Raw genomic sequence first — 24343 nt, 5'->3', positions numbered from 1 at the left:
CTGTGGCAGCAGGTAATAAGGGCTGTGGGCAGAGCCCAGGACTGAAACTTTGGGCTTTGATGTGCCAAATGGCCGCATAGTCAATGAAAGGTGACCAAAGCTAAAAGGTGGTAAGGCCTATCTCTTCTAAAGCCAAATCTCCAGCGCCATTAATGGGATTATTGTGATACCCACAACACGGAGCAGCACTGGCCTCCTTGCCAGGCAACAGGGTCTACTTCCCTGTTGAGTTTCTCCTACTTGTTTTCATTATACTTCCTGCAGCATGATCACCCCTTCCTTTGACTCTTATTATCAAGTGTTACTGGGGCTTGGGCCCCAGGCTCAAGATTGGAGATACACTGAGAGACAATTATAGACTGTCCCCATTGAGTTTACCTTCTAATGGAAGAGACAGTTGCTAATCTAATAGTAACGTAAGTGAACACAAGATTGAAGTCTGTCCTAAGTAACCCGAAGGAAAGGAAGATCTCATAATAACATCAAACAGGGCAAACACACCATTCTAATTAAAGTAATTATAAATCCAGGAGGAGGCTGCTCTTCTTTTATAAATTACAATCTATGCATCTCCATTCCTCTCTCGCCACTTTTCTCCAGTAATGGGTTTTAAAAGTTAGCAATAGAGGAGTTACTAAGCTTTAAAGAGCAAAGTACTAAAGTAGGAACGTGCATTTCATACACTTGTCCTATCTTTTGCAGGCATAGTATAGTTTATTATTACAATGGTTTAGATGGTCAAAATATAAAAGTATGTTTAGTACAAGCTAATGTCATACTCTCATTTGCTGTTATTAAATCTTTGAAGCCTGACCTGGATTCTTTATTAAAAGATTAAGCTCTGTTGTAAAATACACTATGTCAGGAGGTATAAGCACAGAACTAGAGCCTACTAGTACAAAAGGTATTATTTCCATGTAGTCTGCAATTACTGAGGTACAGTTATTACCTTTATCTTGAGAGGACTGTTTAAAAGTTTAATAGTTTCTCCTGCATAATTAAAAACTAAGCAACTCAAAAGTATTTAAACATGCTTCCTAATTTTTCTTTAACACTTCTAAAATTTACTAGAATTTTCTGAACTTCAGGATGACACTGAATATTAACAACATACTATAATAAAGGTCCACAAAAATCATTTTACTATTATACATCTATTAGTCAATAATTCATGTCTGACCAAGATTTCTTAATTATAGCATAAGACATGTTTTCATTAATCAGATCTCCAGGCAACTTTGTGCTAATATTAAGATATCTTCAGCACAATGTAAGGCAATATGAATTATGCATGTGGTATGGCTAGAATAATTAAAATAAGAATCCATATGGATTTGTGTCTGTCATAATTTATTGTATCCTCTGAGCAGTATCACCAGTCAGTCCTGAAGAATGGATGGGCATATGGGAAAGATATTTTAATTCTTCCCTATTCTCATGATGGTTGAAGATGTTGAACACATGATACACCAGGGTCCAGCAATTTCAATCCTAGGTATTCACCCAGTAGAAATGCACACATAAGTTCAAAGACTCATACTAAAATGTTCACAACAATATTCATAACAAAAAATTTACAACTCTCCATCCACATGCCCATCACTAGAATGGATATCTAAATTGCGATACCTTCATATAGTAGAATACAGTACAGCAGTAAGAATGATCAAAGTGGAACTATGTAAATACATGTGGATCTTGCAAACATAATCGAGTGAAATATTTTTTAAAGATGCGTATGGTATAATTCCATGTATAACACAAGAACGGTTTCTGAAATTCTGAGAATGCTCTGTTGCTTGATTTGAGCATTGGTTGCACGGTTATATAATCAGATTGTGAAAATTCCAACATTTGTAATATGTGCTCATTTTTTCATGTACATTATTCAATAAGTAATTGAAAAAAAAGTTGATTGAAGCTGTAGATCAAATTACAAGCATTATTGCCCCTACTCCAGTTGCTCAGTTGGCTGTCTCACCTCCACACCCCTGGCCAGAAATAGAAGAAAAAAAAAAGTATAAATGCCAGTTGTCTCAGTCTTGGAGTTCAAGTTCTTTTGAAATCATGTATACCTACAAGATAAATTTTATGTATATTTAGATTTTCATTGATACTAGCAAGAACTTAATAAATCCTTTAAAAATAATGACAAGAGTGGTGGTAGGCTTTCATCAACTATTCTGTCTTTTAAGAGGAGGTGAATTACAAGGAACAAGCTCCTTCCAGCCATAGTCAATACCCAATAACATCCACTCCAAAAATAACATTAATACACACTTGTAAACTACGTATAAACTTGCAAATATTAAATACTTATTTTGTAAGCATGTTTTTTGGTATGCTAGTCTTACCTTTCCCAGTGAGGTGAAGAAATAAAATTACTATATGGCTGGCCACTGTTTATGGGTATGTACAAACTACACACCTGTGTTTTGCAGGTGACTGTTATCTGAAGGACTGGTCTTCATGGAGTCTGTGTCAGCTAACCTGTGTGAATGGTGAAGACTTAGGCTTTGGTGGAATACAGGTCCGTTCCAGAGCTGTGATTATACAGGAACTAGAAAATCAACATCTGTGCCCAGAGCAAGTGTTAGAAACAAAATCATGTAATGGTGAGTGCTACAATTCATGAAATCTTTTCGATTTAGTTTTATGTTGATAGAAGATACAGAATTTTCTGTTCAATAAGTAATTTGCTAAGATCTCGCTTAAGACTGAGAATGAAGAGTATGATTCTGAATTTTAAAAAATTTATAAGAAAAATCTTTACCCTTCATAAATTAGATAAGAAATGTAAGAAATGTTTGTTTTATGAGCTACAGAAGACTGAGCTAACTAAGAGCACATTATGTGTACACCCAGGACGAAATCTAACAATATCCTTTATTTAAATCAAAGGAAACAAAAATCCACAGCCAAGTGAGAGGTTTTACTATATTCTTAGAAATTGATAAATCAAAATATTGGTAAGAATTTGACCTAGGTGTTATGAACATACATGTTTACAGGTTTGTGTGTGTATGTACATGCACATATAGAGCCACACAATACATGACATTTCCAAGAACCACAGAGCATTAAAAATAGTTTGGGAACACAGAGGCAGTCTAAATGAAAATGAAAGAATTTATAGGGTCAACAAACAACCCTCTCCTTCCTGCTTGTGTTTTGAAACAATTAGGGAGTAGGACATTTAATAGCAAATAGGAGTCAAAATATTACTGTTATGACTGAAAAGTTGGAGGAGAGAGCTCAGAATGTGAAGGAAGAATGCTTAAAGTAAAAGCCAAATGGGCTAGATGACTTAAGAATTAGGTAGAATTATCTGCCTTGTCAGTTCAATCTTCCCAAATTTACCAACCAGATAAATCATTCCATAATGTCCTAGGACAGTGTAGGTAATGAAAATGAAATAAATCCCAAAGAAAGGTTTGTTCAACCCAAAATGACAAAATTAGAAATAACAACAATTAGAAAGAAATCTCCCCATGCACACACATCAGTAAAAACTAAAAACCACACTTCTAGGGCATTACATATCAAATGGTACATAGGAGGTAATGAAAATGAAATAAATCCCAAGGAAAGGTTTGTTCAACCCAAAATGACAAAACTAGAAATAACAATTAAAAAGAAATCTCCCCATGCACACACATCAGTAAAAACTAAAAACCCACTTCTAGGGCATTACATATCAAATGGTACATAGGAGGCAGCACAGAAGTACTTAGGAGAGAACTTAAAGCCTTAAACGCCTAAATAGGAGGGAGAAACGTTGAAAATGAGCTAAGCATTAAACGAGATTTTTTTTAAAAAGATAAAGTAGAATGTAACTAATACAGATAAATATAAATTGTTAATGATTAGAAAAGATAATCAACAACCAATAGTTGACCAAAACTAAATAGACCACCTCCTGGCAAAAATGGAAGAAGAAAAAAAAAGCAAAAGCAATACTACAACAAATAGAGTTTGAAAATATATTTTTGAATATATTTTGCTAATAGAAACACTTCAAGATAATCTAGGATATTATAATTTATACGAAGAGTAATTGAGAATCTACACTATGGATTCTATAACTATTAAAAACTCAAATTTATCAAATATTTACTGACACATGAAACAAACTAGAACCTAAATGGCTTTGAGATTTACCAAAATTTAAAGAAACAAACAACTCCCTTTTATGTGAAATCTTAAAAAATAAAGTTAAGTGGGAAAAAAAGACGAGGAAAATCCCTCCAGCTCTACAAAAGTATAACCCTGACAGTAAAATCAGCCAATAAAGTCGCCAATGAAAATAGATTAGATGTCAAAATCATTAAAGATTATCTAACCAAATAATTAATATCATGACTAATTGATATTTTTAGAAGTACAAAGATGCCTAAATATTAGAAAAAATAATGTAAGTCATCACAGTAATAGGAAAAAAAGGCATATGATTTTTAAATATATGTTAAAAAGATGTTTATAGAATGCAACACTAATTTACAATAAAAACTTCCCAACACAACTTGAACTAGAAGGAAATCACTTTACCTGATGAATGATATCTACCAAAACAAAGAGCATACATCATAATATTAGGGGAAACATAAGACACATTCCCTTGCAATCAGTAACAAAGCAAGGATGCTCACTGGGGCTACTTCTTTTCAGCCTAGTAAAGAAGGTTCTAGCCAAAGTATAACCAGAAGCTTAATAGTTGAAAACAAAGAAATAATCATTCACGTTACTATATGATGTTCACATTAAAAATTTTAACAAACAAAATAGATAAAAATCATGATTAGCTCAATAGATACCAAAAGGAATTTGACAAAATATAACATCCATTCGTGATAAAAATTCACCAGGTGGGTCTCAACATAGCAAAGGCCATCTTTGACAAACCCACAGCTAACATTATTATACTCCGTGGACAAGCTCATAATTGTTCATCATTAAGAACAGAAGTGCCACAAGGATGTTATCCTCCCTCACCACTTTTAGTCAATGTACTACTGGAAATCCTAGCCATAGCAATCAGACAATTAAAAAAAAAAATGTAAAGCATCCAAGTTGGTAAGGAAGATTAAAACTATCACTGCTTACAGATGATGTGATATTATACACAGAAAATCCTCCCCCCAAAAAACTATTAGAATAAATGAATTATGTTAAGTTGCAGGATACAAAACTGATATATAGAAACATATTTCTATACACTAATAACAAAATAGCAGAAGGAAGAAGAAACTCCATTTACACTTGTACCAAGAATAAAATAATTGGAAATAAACTTAACCAAGGAAGTGAAAGACTATACACTGAAAACGATAAGGCATTGAGAAGAGAAATTAAAGGCTACATAAGAAATGAAAAGATAGATCGTGTTCATGGATTGGAAGAATATTAAAATGTTTATACTACCCAAAGTAATCTATTGATTAAATATAACCCCTACTGAAGTACCAATAATATTAATCCTAAGATTTATATGGAATCACAAAAGACTGAACAGCCAAAGCAATCTTAAGAAAGAGCAACAAAACTGGAAGTAGCACAATCTCAGATGTCAAACTCTACTACAAAGCTTAGAGTAATCAAAATAGTATGAAATTGGCACAAAAATGACACCTAGATCAGTAGAACAGAATATAGAGCCCAGAAACAAACCCACACATACATGATCAATTAAATCCATCACAAGAAAGGCAAGAAGATACAATAGGGGAAAGACAGTCTCTTCAATAAATGGTACTGGGAAGACTGGACAGTTACATGTGAAAGATAAAACTGGATCGCTTTCTTATGCCACACACAAAAATAAGCTCAAAATGGACTAAGACCTAAATATAATACCTGAAACCATAAAACTCCTAGAAGAAAACATAGGCGAGTGCCCAAGTGGCTCAGTTGGTCAAGCGTCTGCCTTCGGCTCAGGTCATGATCCCAGGGTCCTGGGATCAAGTTCCATGTCAGGCTCCTTGCTCAGTGAGAACCCTGCTTTTCCCTCTGCCTGCCGCTCCCCCCCACTTATGCTCTTCTTCTCACTCTCTTGCTCTGACAAATAAATAAAATCTAAAAAAAAAAAGAAAAACCAACATAGGCAGTAATTTCTTTAACATTGGCCTTAGCAACATTTTTCGAGATATGGCTTCTCAGGCAAGAGAAACAAAAGCAGAAATAAAACTATCAGGACTACACCAAAATAAAAAGCTTTTGCAGGAAGGAAACCAACAACAGGGTAACCTATTGAATGGGAGAAGATATTTGCAAATGATATATCCAATAATGGGTTAATATCCAGAATATATAAAGAACTTACACAACTGAATACAAAGTCTAATGAAAAAATGGGCAGAGTACCTGTATAGACATTTTTCCAAGGAAGGTAACAGATTGCCAAAAAACACACGAAAAGATGCTCAAAAATCACTAGTCATCAGGGAAATGCAAGTCAAAACCACAGTGAGAATTTCCTCACACTAGTCAGGATGGCTAATTTCAAAAAGACAGGAAAGTGTTGGCAAAGATGTGGAGAATGGGAACCCATGTGAATTCTTGGCAGGAACCTAAATTGGTGCAGCCACTGTGGTGAACAGTATGGAGGTTCCTCAAAGAATTAAAACTACCATATGACTCAGTAATTCCACTTCTGGGTATTTACCCAAGTAAAAGAAAAAAAAACACTAATTCAAAAAAATATGCACCCCGTGTTTATTATAGCATTATTTACAATAGCCAAGATATAAAAGCAAGTTAAATGTCCACCAATAAATGAATGGATAAAAATGTGGTATATGTATACATATATACCATATACCATTACTCAGCCATGCAAAAGAATGTCATCTTGCCATTTGAGACAACATGGATGAACCTAGAGGGTATTATGATAAGTGAAATCAGACAAAGACAAATATCATATGATTTCCCTCATACGTGGAACCTAAAACACAAAATGAACAAAACAGAAACAGACTCATAAGTACAGGGAACAAACTAGTGGTTGCCAGAGTGGGGGATAAGTGAAATTTATGAAGGGGATCAAGAGGTACAAATTTCCAATTAACAGTGTAAATAAGTCACAGGGATGAAAAGTTTATCACGGGTAATGTAGTCAGTAAGATTGTAATAATTTTGTATGGTGACAGATGGTAACTACGATTACGGTGAGTGTTTTGTAATATCTGTAATTGTTGAAACACTATGTTATATATCTGGAAATAATACTTTGTCAACTATACTTGAATAAAAAATTAAAAATCTTTTACCAGTAAGACTCAATTATAAAATTTAATTAGAAAAAAATGAATCAAAATAAAACTATAAGTAGAAATATATTTAACAGAAATGATGTAAGATGTGTATAGAAAGTAAATGAAATCTTATTTAAGCATATAAATAAAACATTAGTAAAATAGGCATGTTCGTGGATAAGCCTCAATATCATTACATCTCAATTTTATACCAATTTATATAAATTCCCTGTAATTTGAACCGATTTTTAAATGATCTGAGAAATTGATCCTAAAATTCATATGGAGAGGTTGAAGACCAAGAAGATCACAGAATTACTAAAGCTCAGAATTTCAAGAAGAAAAAAATGGGAGAGGAGGTCAAGGGACTTACATGGCTTTATTCAAGATTTACTCTATAGCATTAATAATTTAAGAAGAGTGACTGGTCAACAATAAAGCAATTAGACTAATGAAACAATCTCAGGAACAAATTCTCATATTTAGGTACATAACAGAAGTGAAAGTCAGTAGGGTAATGGGTGGGTAAATAATGTTGCAATAATTTGTTATCCATATAATGTTTTTAAGATTATCTTGTGGCTCACACCATACACAAAACTGATAAATTAATAAACTAAATTATAGACCCAAAGGTGAAGAGCATAACTGTAAAACATTTAAAGAAAATATAGCAGAATATCATTATGAACTCAAGATAAGAATTTCCAAAATATGACATGAGAAGCACAAAAATGAGAAAGATGAAAAATTAAGTCTTCTACATAGTAATAGATCATAAACAAGGTTAACAGAGAAGCCACAGGCTTAGAAAAGATATTTGTGAAGTCAACTAATTTCCAAGGATTAGTATTCTAGAACAACAATTAGTATCTAGGACAATTTTAAAACTCCAAGAGTATAAAATTGATCCAATTTTATTTTTATTTTATTTATTTATTTGACAGAGAGAGAGAGCACAAGAAGGCAGAGCAGCAAGCAGGGAGCCCGATTCGGGGCTGGATCCCAGCACCCTGCCTGGGATCTTGACCTGACCCAAAGGCAGATGCTTAACCAACTGACCACCCACGCACCCCTAAAATTGATTCAATTTTATATTCTCAAAATTGAGGACCCAAAATTTTCTTTTGTGAGTTACATATACATAAAAATTTATATTAAAAAATAAATAACCACAAACCAATTTTATGTAACAATAACAGTACTTCCTGAAAAATAACTATTCTGCAAACAAAACCAATAACTTCTTTGACAAGCACTGTCCTGTTTTACATTTTTGCAAATCTATAATATCTGCCTTAAAGGAAGACAGCTGGATTCTCTTCTGTTTCTGCACTCAATCTGTTGCAATCTTAGTTGATGTATATGAAGAAAATCCAGCTCTACTCACACAGATGTGTAGTTGAAATACATACACACACTCTCTTTCTCTCTCTCTCTCAAAGAATGTCAAAGTCTCCCAGGTTCTCTGGACCATACTTTGAGAACTGCTATTCTAGAGTAAATAATTCCCACAATTCAATAAGAAAAGGCATAGATTTCAGTAGGATAAAAAATGGCCACTAGATATAAAGAAGTAACACTCAGAAGAGGAAGTCTAAATGCTCCAAAACATTTGTTACTCTTTAATAGCATTAATAGAGAACTACAATTTAAAATGACGATACAGCTTCCACACCCACCAAAATAACCAAAAATTTTAAATCTTGCAATTATAAATGTTCGTGAAGGCTGAAGCAACAATGATCCTTATTCACTGCTGGTGGATATGTAGGTTGTCACTTTTTGGAGGAAAAAAAAAAGTTAGATTTAGTAAAGTTTCAGCCATCCCTATGGAGATACCTGGCAGTTTGTCTTCTAGATATTTACCTTAAAGAAGCATGAAGAGACTTGCACAAGGTTGACCACTGAGACATTGCTCTAACAGCAAAAACTGAAAACAACCTAAAAGGCCATCCAGAGAGGAAATACCAAAAAAAAAAAAATTGTGGAGTTTAGTACAGTGGAATTCTATATAGCAGTTAAATGTACTATAGCTACATTTAGGAAAAACCACATAGAAATATTTCATCTGTATAATACTTACATTTCAGAATGATAGACTATGATACTTTTTAAAATTTTTAATAATATGGTTGACCCTTGAACAACAGAGGTTTGAATTGCCCAGGTCCACTTACAGGAGAGTTGTTTTTTTTTTTTTTTTTTTTTTAAATAAATACAGTACAGGGGCGCCTGGGTGGCTCAGTTAAGCATCTGCCTTTGGCTCAGGTCATGATCCCAGGGTCCCGGGTTCGAGTCCTCCATCGGGCTCCTTGCTCAGTGGGAAGCCTGCTTCTCCCTCTGCCCCTTCCCCTGCTCATGTTCTGACAAATAAAATCTTTAAAAACTAATAATATGAATACAGTACAAAATATTTTCTCCTCCTTATGGTTTTCTTGGTAACATTTTTCTAGCTTACTTTATTATAAGTCTATAGTATAGAACATACATTTTGTGTTATCAAGTAAAGCTTCTGGTCAACAGCAAGATGTTAGTATTTAAGTTTTGGGAGAGTCAAAAGTTATACACAGATTTTAGACTGCAGAGGGGTACATGCCCCTAATCCCCGTGTTGTTCAAGGTTCAACTGTACTGTATTATCATTAAAAGAATAAAAACTGTGGCAAAGAAATAGGATTTAGGAATAGATCAGAAATTTTATAACATTTTATAACATATGGCAATTTCAGGACAATAAATTAACATTTGAATCATTTTTGAGATGGACCTACCACTTCGACAATTGTTTATAAATATTTTCTTAATATTCTTTCCCCATGATTGTCCTTCTAGACAGCAGAATGCTTCTGTTCATGTTTATTGTGTCTCTGCAGATGGACAGTGTTATGAGTATAAATGGATGGCCAGTGCTTGGAAGGGTTCTTCCCGAACAGTCTGGTGTCAGAGGTCAGATGGTATAAATGTAACAGGTAAACTTCCAATTTCTCTGTTTTTGTTTGTTTTGCAAGTCTTCCTGTAATACACATGCAGGTGGTTAAAGAAAATAATTAAGAAAACAAAGATTCTTTCAGTATTCAGCACATGGTTGGGATTTAGTACCTAGGCTGTTATAACTAACCAGTGACTATTTTGTTTTTTATTATTTCGATTAAATTCTCCCTCATCCAGCCATTTTAGACAATGTTGCTAGAATCTAGTTAAAATATTACCTAATTCCAATAAATTATAATTTTCAGATTGTCTTCCCTAGAAATTTTATATGTGAATAACTCACCACATGCTTAAAAAAAATCAGTATTTTGTGGACTATATTTCTGTACCTTAAAAATAATATACGCTAAACCAAAAATATTACCAAGTGAATATAATTATACAAATCCAAATATCTTGCTTGAATTCAGAAATCTATGATTCAGTTTTGTATTAATAGGTAAGATCTACTGGCAAATCTCAAGCCCAGAGCATCTGGGCAGCTAACCTACTCTGTCCACTCTGTCCCCACTCAAAAATTATATATTCAAAGAAGAAATCCAAATGAAAAACTTTTCTAAAGTGTCCTTTGACCCAAATATACCAAAGAGCTTCTCTAATCTGTGATTACTAAAAGTTTCCTTATCTGAACCCAGTAAATGCAAGGGTGGAAGGACCCCATGAAGTGGAGAGAAACTTGGCTCCAGATACGTAAACTTGCAAATTTCCTAGAAAGAAACCAAGGTTGGAACCAGAACCTAAACCTTAAACATATGACCCAAAGATCTAATGTCTCTCCTTTAACATTTTTATAGATTAATCTATAGGATACTTCATAGTGTATCAGTAACATGAGTTTTGAGAGTTAGCTACTCCGGGGGACCTGCTGATTTACTGCCATTGTTTTGACCCTGTGGCAGAGATCAAAAGTAATGAGCATTTGGGTGCCTATTAGTAATGTCCATTTATAAATTTAGCTGTAATATATACAGTAAGATAACAGGAACAGAGATCAATATGCTTTTTGGAAAGCATCAATTTTTATATTAAATTTTAAATTTCCTGGATTTATTTAAACCTAATTACTTATTTCCTCCCTATGAAAGCTGGAACAGGATATCAAATTATATTCTTGTGAAGGTAAGATTTTATACATGAGAAATCTGTATCAAGAAACCATATATAGCAACTCCCAGTGGACACATATATAACAAAGAAGAGATACCTACCAAGAAACCCTTTGCTCTCTCACAGTATTATCTACTGGGCGGGGGGGGGGGGGGGAGGGGGTTGAAATCTCTTCCAACCACACCACTGCAAGAGGCCTAAGGGGAGAAAGAGCCTTATGAAGGGAAGCATACATTTTCTGAATTTGAAGGCGCTTATAGAGATGGTCCATTCAACTCAAGTGTTGAAAATGAAGGTCTACATTCTTCTTGAAACTATTCAGAGGGAACGTTGCAGTTTCCCCAGAGGGTCCTGTTATTTTCAGGTCTTTTTTTCCTCCCCAAATATGGATGCAAGTAATATTTGTCTGCCATTTCTTCTATATGTTAAAAATCTCTTTTCCCACTAAAATTGGGGATATTCCCCAAGGCAAAGGTAAGTCAAATTTTAAAAGGCTTACCTGTAGAAATCATGTGTTCACCTTCTTTTTAATCCATTAAAGTACCCAGTGTTTTTCTAATACTTTCTCTGAAACCAAAAAGGCCAATGTGTAAATGATTTGTGATAAACTCTATATGCATTCTTCTTCTTTTAGGAGAGACGAGATTCTTTATGAGAAATAGACAAGCATGTAAAGTATATTACCTATCTTGATCGATTGCTTTAATTTTATGAAGTTGTCCTTATTAGAAATCAAGATGTTTTCCTTTTTGTTCATGTGTTTCATGATAATAACTTCAATATGGCCTTTTAACTGCAATTGCCTTGCAATGACTAACTGCTTTTCCATCATAATTTTTTGATGAATAGTTTATATTATTAAGATAAGGCAAAGAATTAACAAGAGGATCTTTGATTAAATTCCAGAGGATCATCAATTCCATAAATAAAGGAAAAACTTTGCTTTCCTAAAATCCTATTCAACTGAGCAAGTATGGTTTGAAACTCTAAGTTCCCTGCACATCACCAGTATTGTTTCTCTAGGACATCTATTCTCATCTTAAAACCTCACTTGTAACAACTTAGGTACACTTGGTACTATGCCGGAAAAGAAGAGAAGAAAAACCAGAGAGCTGCAATGTCAAGTTAAACAATAATGCAAATACATCACTTAGCAGCTACAAAAATCCTGAACTGGCAGGAATAGGGATTTCCTCCAAGAACTATGTATGCATTATTTTTAAAAAAAGTACATTTATGTGGTAGTCACATAAATTAAAGAAACATCTCAAGGGACATGAGAACTGTTTCTTTGGCCAAGAAAAAAATTTAACTTTAAAGGAAAATTCAATCTGCTTTTTAATGTGGGACTGGGCCCATAGTGGGGGCTGGGGACCATGACAGAAATAGCCTGTGTGCACTTAGTGTTTTCAAAGTGGCAGCTATACAAACACTGCTTGTGGAGCACCTGCCGAGTGCCAGGCACTGTGCTATCTCCTCTGAATAAGAAGGGCCTCAAGTTCCGGTATGAAGCGGTCAAGGTTAACCAAGTATGTCACAGTCAGTCGCCCTCAGAAAAATCCATGGGGGTTCCCAGAGTAGTTCAGGATTCAAAGACAAGTCTATACAACACAGTATTTCTATCATTGCAAGAGATGCTACTTGTCAATATATGATTTTCTGTTCTGCAGGGGGCTGCTTGGTGGTGCGCCAGCCTGATGCTGACAGGTCTTGTAACCCACCGTGTAGTCAACCCCACTCGTACTGTAGTGAGGTATGTGTGACTTCATTAGGAAAGACAAGCCAGCTGCATTATTTGTCATCTCTTAAAAAGTCCACTCCCTCCTCCCTTCCCCCCCCCCCCCCCCCCAGAAAAAGCATGTCTTGGGGCCTAAAGATTTCTAGACCTCTCCTTTTGTCGATATAAACAATTCTGAATGTGCTTATTTCTACTGTTAAAATAATTTGTGAACAGTACAAAAAGTGTGCTCTTTTTTATGTAGCTAAGACAGAAATTACATATAGTAAAGTCCCAAAACAGTACTTCCTTAAAGCCTTCTCTTCAAGTCAGATCTAGTATGCTCTCATCACCTTCTATGTATAGTAGAAATCCTCTTGTTCTCCTGCAGATGAGGACATGCAGTTGTGAAGAAGGGTACACTGAAGTCATGTCTTCTAACAGTACTCTTGAGCAGTGCACACTTATTCCCGTGGTGGTGATACCCACTGTGGAGGACAAAAGAGGAGATGTGAAAACCAGTCGGGCAGTACATCCAACCCAATCCTCCAGTAACCCAACAGGACGGGGAAGGACCTGGTTTCTACAGCCATTTGGGCCAGGTGAAGTGACTAGACAGTGTTGATGTAGAATCCTTTAGTTATACAGTTAACCGATGTCAAAGGGTTAAAATGGCCAGCATTTTCACATGAGTCATCTGTACTTATTTATTCTGATATTGCCATATAGCAAATGTTTTTACTATTATGAAAAAAGCATTCATGCTCAAAGTTCAGAGAAATGAAATTAATTTCCTCTTAGAAAAAAAATTAGGATATTAGTTATTTTGATCTCAGACCTAAATTTGCAAGTATAATTATGCTTCTATTGAACAAAGAACTCTAACAATGAAATATTAATTAGGAATAAAGTATATTGTCATTCAGAACTGAAACAAAACTCTAAAGACATTCAAGAATTTTTCATTTGACCATAGACTGGTAACAATTTAAACCTAAAATAGGAACACCAGTAATGCAGTGCTGTGCTCAGGGGTACTTGGTAGCCAGCCCAATTTCTATCGGCCCCTAGATTTGATAAACTCAAATAATAGGAATCTGTACTAGCACCAGATACAGAAGGGCAAGTATGGAGTCTTCCTGTCTAGATGGGATGATTTAAATTTGGAGACTGACCAGACCCTTGTCATACTAAACAGACATCCTTAATGTGTCTAGTAATGGACTTGAAGCCAAGACAGGGAAAAGCTTGAAGGCCTAATACAATGCTATCCCTACCCCGCACACGTTCTCTCCCTAGTTGGAATAAACTATATGCTTATTTCTGGAACTAAAGCTGGTGCTTAAAATTGTGCTGCAAGGGCTATAAGGTAGCTAAGATCATGGTGGCTTTTCTCACACCAACAGAGATTACTAGTTAATGACCAAAGGAAATCTCTAGGCAAAGCCAGACATAGTCTACTTTACAGTTGTTAGAAATATGAGAAAAGAAGGAGTCTGCATAGCACATCTCTATTTCTAATGCTTTAAGTCAAAACATTTTCCCTTATTGGAGAATCACTATTAGGATTTTAAGTATTTTCAGTATTTAGATGATTTAACCCAAATATTGAGATTTAACCACATTATCCCTGCCTTCATAAGGTTGTTAGGCTGAAAATACAATTTATTTTGCAAAGCTGACTTGTCTGTGCAAACCTGGGAAACTCTGCTCTCGGTATTTAAGATAGTGGACCTGCAAATGGCCATTAGCAATCTTGACCTTGACTAAGAATCCAAGCAGAACTTCTCAATCAAAACTGGTTTTTAAAAAGAGAACATTGTCATTTTATATATATACCTTCCCTAAAATGAGTATTTTAATATAATAAAACGGTTTATGTTCTTAAAAAGTATATTTAGACTCTGTTCTTGGTTTTTGAAAAACTCAAAGAGTATTTGTTGAAGAACTCTCAGGGCAGATGAACCCAACAGGAGTTGATTTTAAACCCAGTCTCTAATTTTTAAAATCTTTAGAATTGAAAAGAAGTATATTTAGAATATTAACAATTTAGTTCCAATAAATGGACCCCTAAGTTGATCTAGCTCTAAGTAGAAAAACTTTCACAGTACTGATTTATTTTTGATGCCTTACAAATATTGAATAAACCAGAGTGTCTATGGAGTCAATTTGCCCAATCTATAATTTTAGCACTAATATGTTAAATTGTATGTATGCAACAGAAAATATGTGTTGATGTAATGATCAAGTTAGGCAAATTTATTAATACTATCATCTAGTTGAAGTTTATTGTGAACACAAAACTAAGAAGCTCAAAGGAAATGAGACCAGAAAACCAAATTAGAAAAGTTTCTATCCTAATTCCATATAATAAAAAGTTAGAAAAATGTTATTTATAGTTAAAAAGTTATTTATAGGTTATAATCAAACTTGGCTATTTTTACAAAGGATATTGTCGACTGAGCTTTAAAGTACAGTGTAAGTGTAAATTAGATAAAAGATTAATTCCCCCCAAAAATGTTAAGTATATTCACTTTCAATTCATCATAAAAAAAAGGTTAAAATGACAAAATTTATGTTCAAATACCTGTCTGCATTAACCCTAAGCTGTAGGACTTTTTGAAATTGCATTACTTTTCCTCTTTCCTTATAATTGCCATTCTCAATAAAAATAAGAAAATGTTTATTTAGCATTATGCATATATTGAAGTAAAATTTACATAAGTAGCTGCAAAAATTTAGGCATATGAACCTGAAATCTGAACGCAATTTGAATTGAAAAAATTATTTTTCCATTCAATTCTCACTGATAATTTATCTTTAATGAAGCAGCATCTAACTCATAGTAGCAGCTTTGCATTAATCATTAACTGTGCCTAAGCAATCATTCATTTTGTTTTGAAAGGATTTGGTCATATGTGACTGGTCATTGGTCATAGTTAAAGACTGTCAAATATATATTCATATATACATATATATATATATACACACACACACACCAGACTAATGTAAATTAATAACTAATATCCATTCTTCTTAGATGGGAGACTAAAGACCTGGGTTTACGGTGTAGCAGCTGGGGCATTTGTGTTACTCATCTTTATTGTCTCCATGATTTATCTAGCTTGGTGAGTGATTAAATATTTCAAAATATAAGGGGATACAGATCTATTTCAGCAAAAACACTGTCCGTTGACTATAATACAGAAACAGCAATTTGTATCAAATAAGTATTTTACATTTAGTGTTCATCTGAAATTAGAAATAAAAATAGCTTTAGTCATAGATATTCTAAAAACTACCAAATAAGCCATTTAATATCTGAAGATGAGCCAGAGCTGCTCCAGGTCATCTCAAGTATGTTCCCCTTGGTTTTACAAGATAATATTGCTTTGTATGCTTATCGTGAACTACAGAGTTTGATACTGAATTACTACTGGAGAAAGATAGTATGGTGATACCTAATTTTATTCAAATATCTTTTTAAACATATATTATAAATTGTGTATTTATAAAGATTTCCGGTCAAATACTAAGGATTATACTATAGTATTATTTCCATTGTGAGGAATTTCATTTTTTAATTCTCTTACAGTATAATAAAATATTCGAGAGGTTCTATTTCAAGGTTATTCAGAGCATTAAATAAGAAATTCAAAGATACCAGAATATTCAAACTTGAGGTTGAAATTAGGTCATTAGGCAGTTAGGCAACTTTATCAACGTATTTTGAATTTTTTCATTTAAGACAGTAAAATTTATGATTAAAGATGGCTTTTCCTTCTCCAATTATTTCTTATTATTATTTACAGCAAAAAGCCAAAGAAACCCCAAAGAAGGCAAAACAACCGACTGAAACCTTTAACCTTAGCCTACGATGGAGATGCAGACATGTAAAATAGAACTTACCCGGGCAACAACCAGTTTCAGCTTTCTGACTTTGCAGTAGACATCCGGCAGCCACAAAGCTCTTCATACTATGTGAATTCAAATGCATTGTAACTTTTTAAAAGAGCATCAAAGAGTGAAAATCAGTGTCATTGGAGATATCAAGACAGTACCACTTACATAAAAAAAAAATTAAAAAAAAAATCAGCCCTGAGAATTCTAGATTTAGTTGAGCATAGGCTGCATTCTGAGAGTTTTTTGTGATCTTTTCTGAAATCTACCAACTGACCATTCACTTTCATCTCTAAAATACGGTTGTGGAATTGGTCAGTTAGGACGCCTGATGCAAGCCTCTGTGGGCAGTGTTAACCCATAGTAACATTTTAGCATGAGGAGTTTATACCAAGATCTCTACAATACTATAGTCAAGCATAACATGTATACTCAATGGAATGACACACATTACTATGTCAGACTATGTACTTGTTAATAAGCAATTTTAATGGTGAATAAGAGATAAGCTCTAAGCTGAGCAGGAAACCCACTGAATAAATTCAGCATCTTGGTGGTTGATGGTAGCTCTCATTAACCTGCATTTCAGAGGCAAAGACTCTTTTATAAGACTTAATTCTTTCTCCAAAGTACGAATGCTGGACATGTACTAGTATCTTAGGAAAAAAAAAAAAAAGTCCTCAAGTTCAGTATTTTATAGTGGTTATTGTCAGGAAAACTAATTTACTTGTGTTAATACCTTTCTACTTTCCCTAATTTTCAAACTGGTTGCCTGCATCTCTTTTGCTATATGGAAGGCACATTTTGCACTATATTAGTGCAGCATGATAGGCACTTAACCAGTATTGCCATAGAAACTGCCTCTTTTCATATGGGATGAAGACATCTGTGCTAAGACTGTCATGGAGCCATTTGCAAGTTCTTACATCCGGAAGAGAATAAAGTTCAGTTTGGATGGCAACAGGATGGAATTAGCTATCACATCTGCTGTCTACACTCTTCCTCATTGCTGCAGCCATTGTGAAATCGAAAACATGGTGGTGATTTAAATGCTCAAACCCCAAACTCATTAACCCTTCAAAAGATGGATCCCTCTAGTTGTTTTTAATTGTACTTTGAAGGTGGTTTACGACTAGATTTTTATATTTGTTACCTTTGTTAAAAAAAGAAAAGAAAAGAAAAAAAAGGAGCTGGTTGTCTTTTTAATTTTGAGCAGATGGAGAAAATAACGTCTTGATAATTTTTGTAACTAAAAGAACTCAAAATCTTGTGATTTTTTCCCCCGATTTGTTTTTCCTAGTTTCACATCAAATGCATCCATAGTTTTGTCTTGCTCACTGGTAAAATTTGAAGCAGACTTTGTAGGATTTCAAAAACTAAAATGTTCAAAAAAGAATAGGTTGTCCCAGGGCTTCGTTAAATATCTAGACCAAGGGTGGCAAACGTTTTCCGTAAAGGGCCGGATAGTAGGTATTTTCCGCCAGGCCTGCGTCACACCTGCTCTGTTCTGTCATCATGAGGACGCGGGTGTAGACAAGACACAGGCCATAGAAGAATGAGCGTGGCTGTTTTCCAATGAACATTTCTTTGTGACAACAATCAGCAGGCCACATCTGCAGGCTGTGGCTTGCGAACCACTGGTCTAGAAGTTTTTTCAGTGCTTACCTCTCTGTTGTGTCATCTTTTGCTTTCATTCATTTACCCTTAGAATGCCATCAGTGTTTAACTTCAGAGGTGAAAAACGGTTATTAAAGTTTATCAGTTTTGGAGGTAGTTCTATTTTTCACACATGTAGCCCTGGGAATGGCACGGTGAAATACTATCTAATTTGGCAGACTTCTTTTGTATGAAAAGAAAAAAAAAATCAAAAGGTGCCATTAAAAAGCGATTCCATTTTTCAGGCAACATTTACTGCAACAACCTTTTGTAGAGGGGAGGACATTAGGTTTTCAGGTCTTTTAAAAATAATGTAATAAGCTATTTTATTTTAGACATAGCTGTGTTGCTATACAACTGGTTTAGACTAGAAGGTGTTTCACCTTCAAGTAGAGTTTGAACTCCCCCTGCTGTTCATTAGAGTATTTGCAAAGATTACAAAAGACATCAGATTAGGATGTCCTCACTCCCAAATAGAACAGATTTCTACCTATCTCAATATGAATTAAATGTGAAAACCACTAATTCCTTACTCAACATTCACTGTATTAGGCAAAGCAATCACTTCAAAGCACACAGGTGGTCACAAAGAGGAGCATTTTACTTTAAACCAACAATTTAAACAAGGCAAAGCATAAAAACAAATTCCATTGCATCGGTCTTATTGAAGAGGAAGACAAAAATAATACCGTTGCTCTAAAACTGTGATTGCTAGTCTAGGTACTCAGGGGTCTTCCAGGTATTCCTCAAGTTGATCTCTTTGAATAAAATAAACTCCATTTGTCCAAAATGGTTGAGAAAGAATCTATTGCAGTTACTTGAAGAATTTAGCTAACGGCCTTAGAAAATGTATGCAACACCTAATAACTTTGAAATTACTGAATAATATGTTGTTGCTATAAAAGCTATACTTAGGATACTGTAAAATGTCCTTAATTCAAAAGGCCTATCAGTATCATCATCCAATCCATACTCTAAGAATTAATGAATTGATCAAAACTATAAAATTTTATGAAAATACACGATTTTATTCATAAATGAATTATACTTTGCAACACTACCTATACGGAGGAGACTAGGTTCAATGGGACCTAAAACTAGGGAACATATTAGAAGTTTATCGTTAGGATTAATACTGGGTGCCCTCTTGTTAGAAAGATGAAAGGAAGGGCACGTAGCCAGCTGGCTATTTTGGACAAATGAAGGTTACTATATTCACGTTTAGAACATGATAATAGCCTTATTTTTGTTCCTGGCATGAGTCAATGAGTTAAGTATGTTACTGGAATTTCATCAAAACCTTATTTCTCCTGTTCATTCTGACAATTCAGGAGGGGAATATAGTAGTAACTAGTCTGTTGACACTTTTGCCTTACCAAAATGGCCCATGAGCCCAAAAAGATTTAGAACTACTGCTCTATAAATCTGAAGGTCTGCTTGGTTTAAAAAAAAAAAAAAAAGAAAAATAATGACACAGTATTATGTACAATTTTGTTGGACTATTTCAGTACAAACCACATAGAATTGGCACAACTGTTCTCTCTTGAAAGGGGTTTATTTGCTTATTAGTACCTAAGCTAAGATACCGACCGTAATTCTTATTTGCAAGCCTTTTTGAGGACACTACCATGTAGCTTAAAGCCAATTTGTAAAAGGACCGCATAAAAGCATGTTCTTAATTACTTGTAACAAAGCACAAATTACTCATAACAAGACAAATTTCTTGAATTATCACATGTAAGACACTCTGCTAGGCACTGTAATACAGTTAGTCATGACTTTTGTATACCTATGTATCTAAGACACTGAAAAGAAGGGAAAAAGGTTTCATGAGTGAAGACAGCACCTAAATCACCCTTGACTCTGGATTTGTTTCCAGTGTGGTATTTTTCCTGATGGAAAGTCCACATCTCAGGCCATACTGTTAGGCTTTTGCTGTAATCCTCCTCCACCCTCAGGGAGGTGGCAATGTTCATTTGGCTGAACCAGAGCCCTGTTAAGTTCCTGAGCATTTCAAGATAAAGTCACTTACCCAGAACTTCTTACAGGGATTAACACTTCTCAGTTTTTTTGTTTGTTTGACCTCCTCCAAATCCCTATACCTTTGCTCCTTATAATGATTTTCTCTGGTCTCTCTCTACTCTGCTTACAACTAATCTTATCTACTTTTCTCAGAACTACCTTCTACTAAATGCTCAAATTTTTAAATAAGGGGGGGAAAAATGAAGGTGAAGTTCTCTATTCACCACCTATTAGAGTCAAAGTGTCACTAAGCATGTGAACATCTTGATTTAAACAAAATATACTGGTCAAAGACAGGAGTAAAAAGGTAAGGAAAGATGTAGAAGATATGCCCCCTCAAAAAAAAAAAAGACTTTCTGTAAATATGTCCGTTTTTATACTCTATTTAGTACAACCCAGTATGCTCCTACCTCTACCTTGCCTCTGTGTTCATGACCCACCCTATAAGACAGTAAGGCAGGCCTGTACCTTACAGAAAGGAGAGCCCATTCCTGGGCTTATTTGGAGTTTGAATAGATTTTCAAGAATCATGCCTCCAAAATGATCTGAGATCTATTTGTAAAAATATTACCAAACTCAAATGTGTTTCGTGTTATATTTTCCCCACTAAGACTGAGGGTGTTGAAAGGAGAACAGTATAGGAAAGAATCTGTGAAGCATCTTGTCAGAAAGTGAGTTTTCCTGGGTCTAGTTTAGATGTGAGAACAAAACACACCTGCCTGTCCCACCTGGTCCTATCTTCAGATGGCCATGACTGCAGAAGAGGATTTTGGGGTCTGAAACTGGAGTGGGGGCCTAGCAAACAGGACTCTTTATAAAAAGGATGTTTTGCATTGTGATTACAGTAATTCTGTATCAGCAGGAACACTGAAAATGGTTACGTCTACGTTATTAAATGAGTAAAACAAATGCTAAGTGGATAGAGTTAACTTTGTAGTTTTAGGTTTTCATGCTTCTACCGAGCCAGATCCTAAAATGGGCAGTATATGAAGACTTTTAGTTCGTGGCAGTCATGTTTTCAGCGATCAAAATCTCTAGTCTAGTTAGAATGTAACTGTCAGTCTTATTGTGTTTTGTAGACTTTTTTTTTAAAGCAATAGTTTCTAGATCCTCTACTTTGAACCCTCAATGAAATTTTCACAACTATTTTTCGCAATCTATTTATGTTTATTTTTAAAAAGTAAACATTAAGATTCCCTTTCTGGTACTTTTCCTGCCTATTTGTAGCACAGATTTGAAGAGATCAGTATCGGTCATTGTAAAATATAACTTTATTAAATTTGCAATATGTCTTTATATAAATTATAATTCCTTAAATGTGTTTGTTAATTTAATTACCTGAATATTTATTTGATTTAAGGAGGCAGCTGTCTAAGAAGTTTTTGTTAATATTACTTTGTAAATTGTGTAATTTATTTTAAATTATGTACATTTCTTTTTTAACGCACAAAATGTCTATGTACAATTAACTACAGATTTGAAAATTATGTCACTAAGCTTTATTCAGTTAATACAGATGGCATGTGAAGATGTAATATGCTTTTTTACATTTTCATATGGGTTATTTGTAAATAACTGTTGCTGACAAACATAAACATGGAAATCATTTTCATTCTACTCATGTGTACTTTAATTTGCATCATTTGTTGTTCATACATGGGTTTAAAAAAAATTATTTCATTGAATATCCAAACCCTTTTACTACTCTATTGCCTATTCCTGAGCCTTTAAAAACAAAAACAAAAACAACTCCAATTGAGAAAGTTCGAAAGATGCAAACCTTAACTTTAAAAGTCTGCTGAGGGATGTCTGGGTGGCTCAGTCGGTTAAGCGTCTGCCTTCAGCTCAGGTCATGATCCCAGGGTCCTGGGATCAAGTCCTGCATTGGGCTCCCTGCTCAGTGGAGAGCCCGCTTCTCGCTCTGCCTACTTGTGCTCTCTCTCTCTCTCCGTCAAATAAATAAATAAATAAAAATCTTTAAAAGAAAAAGTCTGCTGAGACCACCACATTAATCATTATGGACAAATGACATCTTAGTTTCCAGTCAAAAGAGAGCACCGGCAGAGAATAGTAAGAGACTCTGGAACAGAGCCCAGCTCCTCTTGACCCCTCAGTCAGGGGGCAGGCCTCTCCCTGTCCCTTCTCCCTATGCCTACCAATAAAAGACCAAACCGAAAAAACAAGGTAGGAGCTCACACTTAAGAAATTAAGATTCCCTCAATTCCCCTAAATTAAGATACACACATTCACAAACTCTGAAAGGGATGCACAAATTAGATAAGTTATTGCCCATGTAGCTTGGAGTTAGAACATTTTCTGAAATAGTTGTTTGCAGGGAACCCTTTAATCGCTTAGTGTATGAACCCTTCAAAATATGCAGCTAATCGCAAATGCTGGACAAAAAAATCCATTCCATATTGTTCATTACAACTGAATCTAGATGAAAAAAATGTTTAAATGTATCACCCAAATTATTCCATATATATGTATATATATGTAGATATTCATAGTCAAATTACTAACTTCAGTTTTTATTTTGCAACTCTAATTTATGTCCTGCAAACACAAATAGGAACATGACTGGTCTATATTCTAGATTTGCTTCTTCTGAGTAGCTAGTGATCTGTCATGAAACTCTGAACATATTTCAAAGAAAAGCCAACACCTACTTCAATGTACAGTTCTCATCGGCGTCAATTAGTCTCAGAAGAAAGGAGATACATACAAAATGTTTAAATGCAGTCATGTTTCTAATATTGCAGGGGTTTGTTTTTTTGTTTCTTCAGATGACTTCCCTTTTCCCTCTCTACCTTACTCCATAGCATCTCCCTGCCAAGGCAGCTTAATTTAACAATCTGACGTGTGTCCTGCCATATTTTTCTCCTTGATCATATGACCTTACAAACATGCTGGGGACAGGGAAGCAGGAGAGGAATAGAGAAAAATGGGCTGAATTTAGTAGATACACCAGAAAATTGTTTCCTTTCCCGTGTGTATTGCTGTTTTCAAACAAGTAAAATGGCCTTTGCCCTTCTCCCAAACCTGGGCAACACCTGAGGCAAATTCCACAGCTTTTGGGTCACAATTTGAGTTTTGAAAAGTCCCAATCTCATAGAAAACACTAAAGACTCCACCAAAAAACTATTAGAAATAATAAATGAATTCAGTGAAGTTGCAGGATACAAAATATACAGAAATCAGTTGTGTTTCTATACACAAAATAGAGAAATTAAGGAAATAATTCCATTTATAATTTCACCACAAAGAATAAAATACCTAAAAATAAACCAAGGAAGTGAAAAGACCTATGTTCTGAAAGCCAGAAAACATTGATAAAAGAAATTGATGATACAAATAGATATTCAATAATCATGGGTTGGAAAAATTAATATTGATAAAATGTCCATACTACTCAAAGCAATCTACAGATTGCATGCAATCTCTATCAAAATAGTGACAGCACCTTCCACAGAACTAGAACAAATAATCCTAAAATTTGTATGGAACCACAAAAGACCCCAAATAGCCCAAGCAATCTTGAGAAAGAACAACAAAGTTGGAGGTATCACAATCCCAGATTTCAAGATATACTACAAAGCTGTAGTAATCAAAATCATATGGTACTGGCACAAAAACAGATATGTAGATCAATGAAACAGAATAGAGAGCCCAGAAATAAACCCACACTTAAATGA

The 24343-nt window shown here is 34.6% G+C and overlaps 1 protein-coding gene across 6 annotated transcripts in view; it reads left to right on the top strand.

The window, feature by feature from the left end:
• Positions 1–22591, top strand: part of THSD7A (thrombospondin type 1 domain containing 7A) — a 446918-nt gene extending 424327 nt beyond the window's left edge. For 3 of the 6 annotated variants that reach the window (XM_073898881.1, XM_073898883.1, XM_073898880.1), the window contains 6 exons: positions 2442–2615; positions 10129–10224; positions 13024–13106; positions 13462–13672; positions 16111–16198; positions 16883–22591. In XM_073898881.1, coding sequence (XP_073754982.1) covers positions 2442–2615; positions 10129–10224; positions 13024–13106; positions 13462–13672; positions 16111–16198; positions 16883–16967 — 737 coding nt within the window. In that variant the 3' untranslated portion in view covers positions 16968–22591. Of the gene's footprint in view, positions 1–2441; positions 2616–10128; positions 10225–11331; positions 11470–13023; positions 13107–13461; positions 13673–16110; positions 16199–16882 lie in introns of those variants that run through there. The other 3 variants (XM_073898882.1, XM_073898884.1, XM_073898885.1) reach the window with 3 other exon arrangements.
• The last annotated feature ends 1752 nt before the right edge of the window (positions 22592–24343 follow it).

This window comes from Callorhinus ursinus, unplaced genomic scaffold (genome assembly GCF_003265705.2).
Source record: "Callorhinus ursinus isolate GAN/ISIS: 27379988/994484 unplaced genomic scaffold, GSC_fseal_2.0 scaffold12, whole genome shotgun sequence".
Taxonomy (NCBI): domain Eukaryota; kingdom Metazoa; phylum Chordata; class Mammalia; order Carnivora; family Otariidae; genus Callorhinus; species Callorhinus ursinus.
The sequence above is the reverse complement of the archived record's forward strand: the minus strand, read 5'-3'. Positions and strand labels throughout refer to the sequence as shown.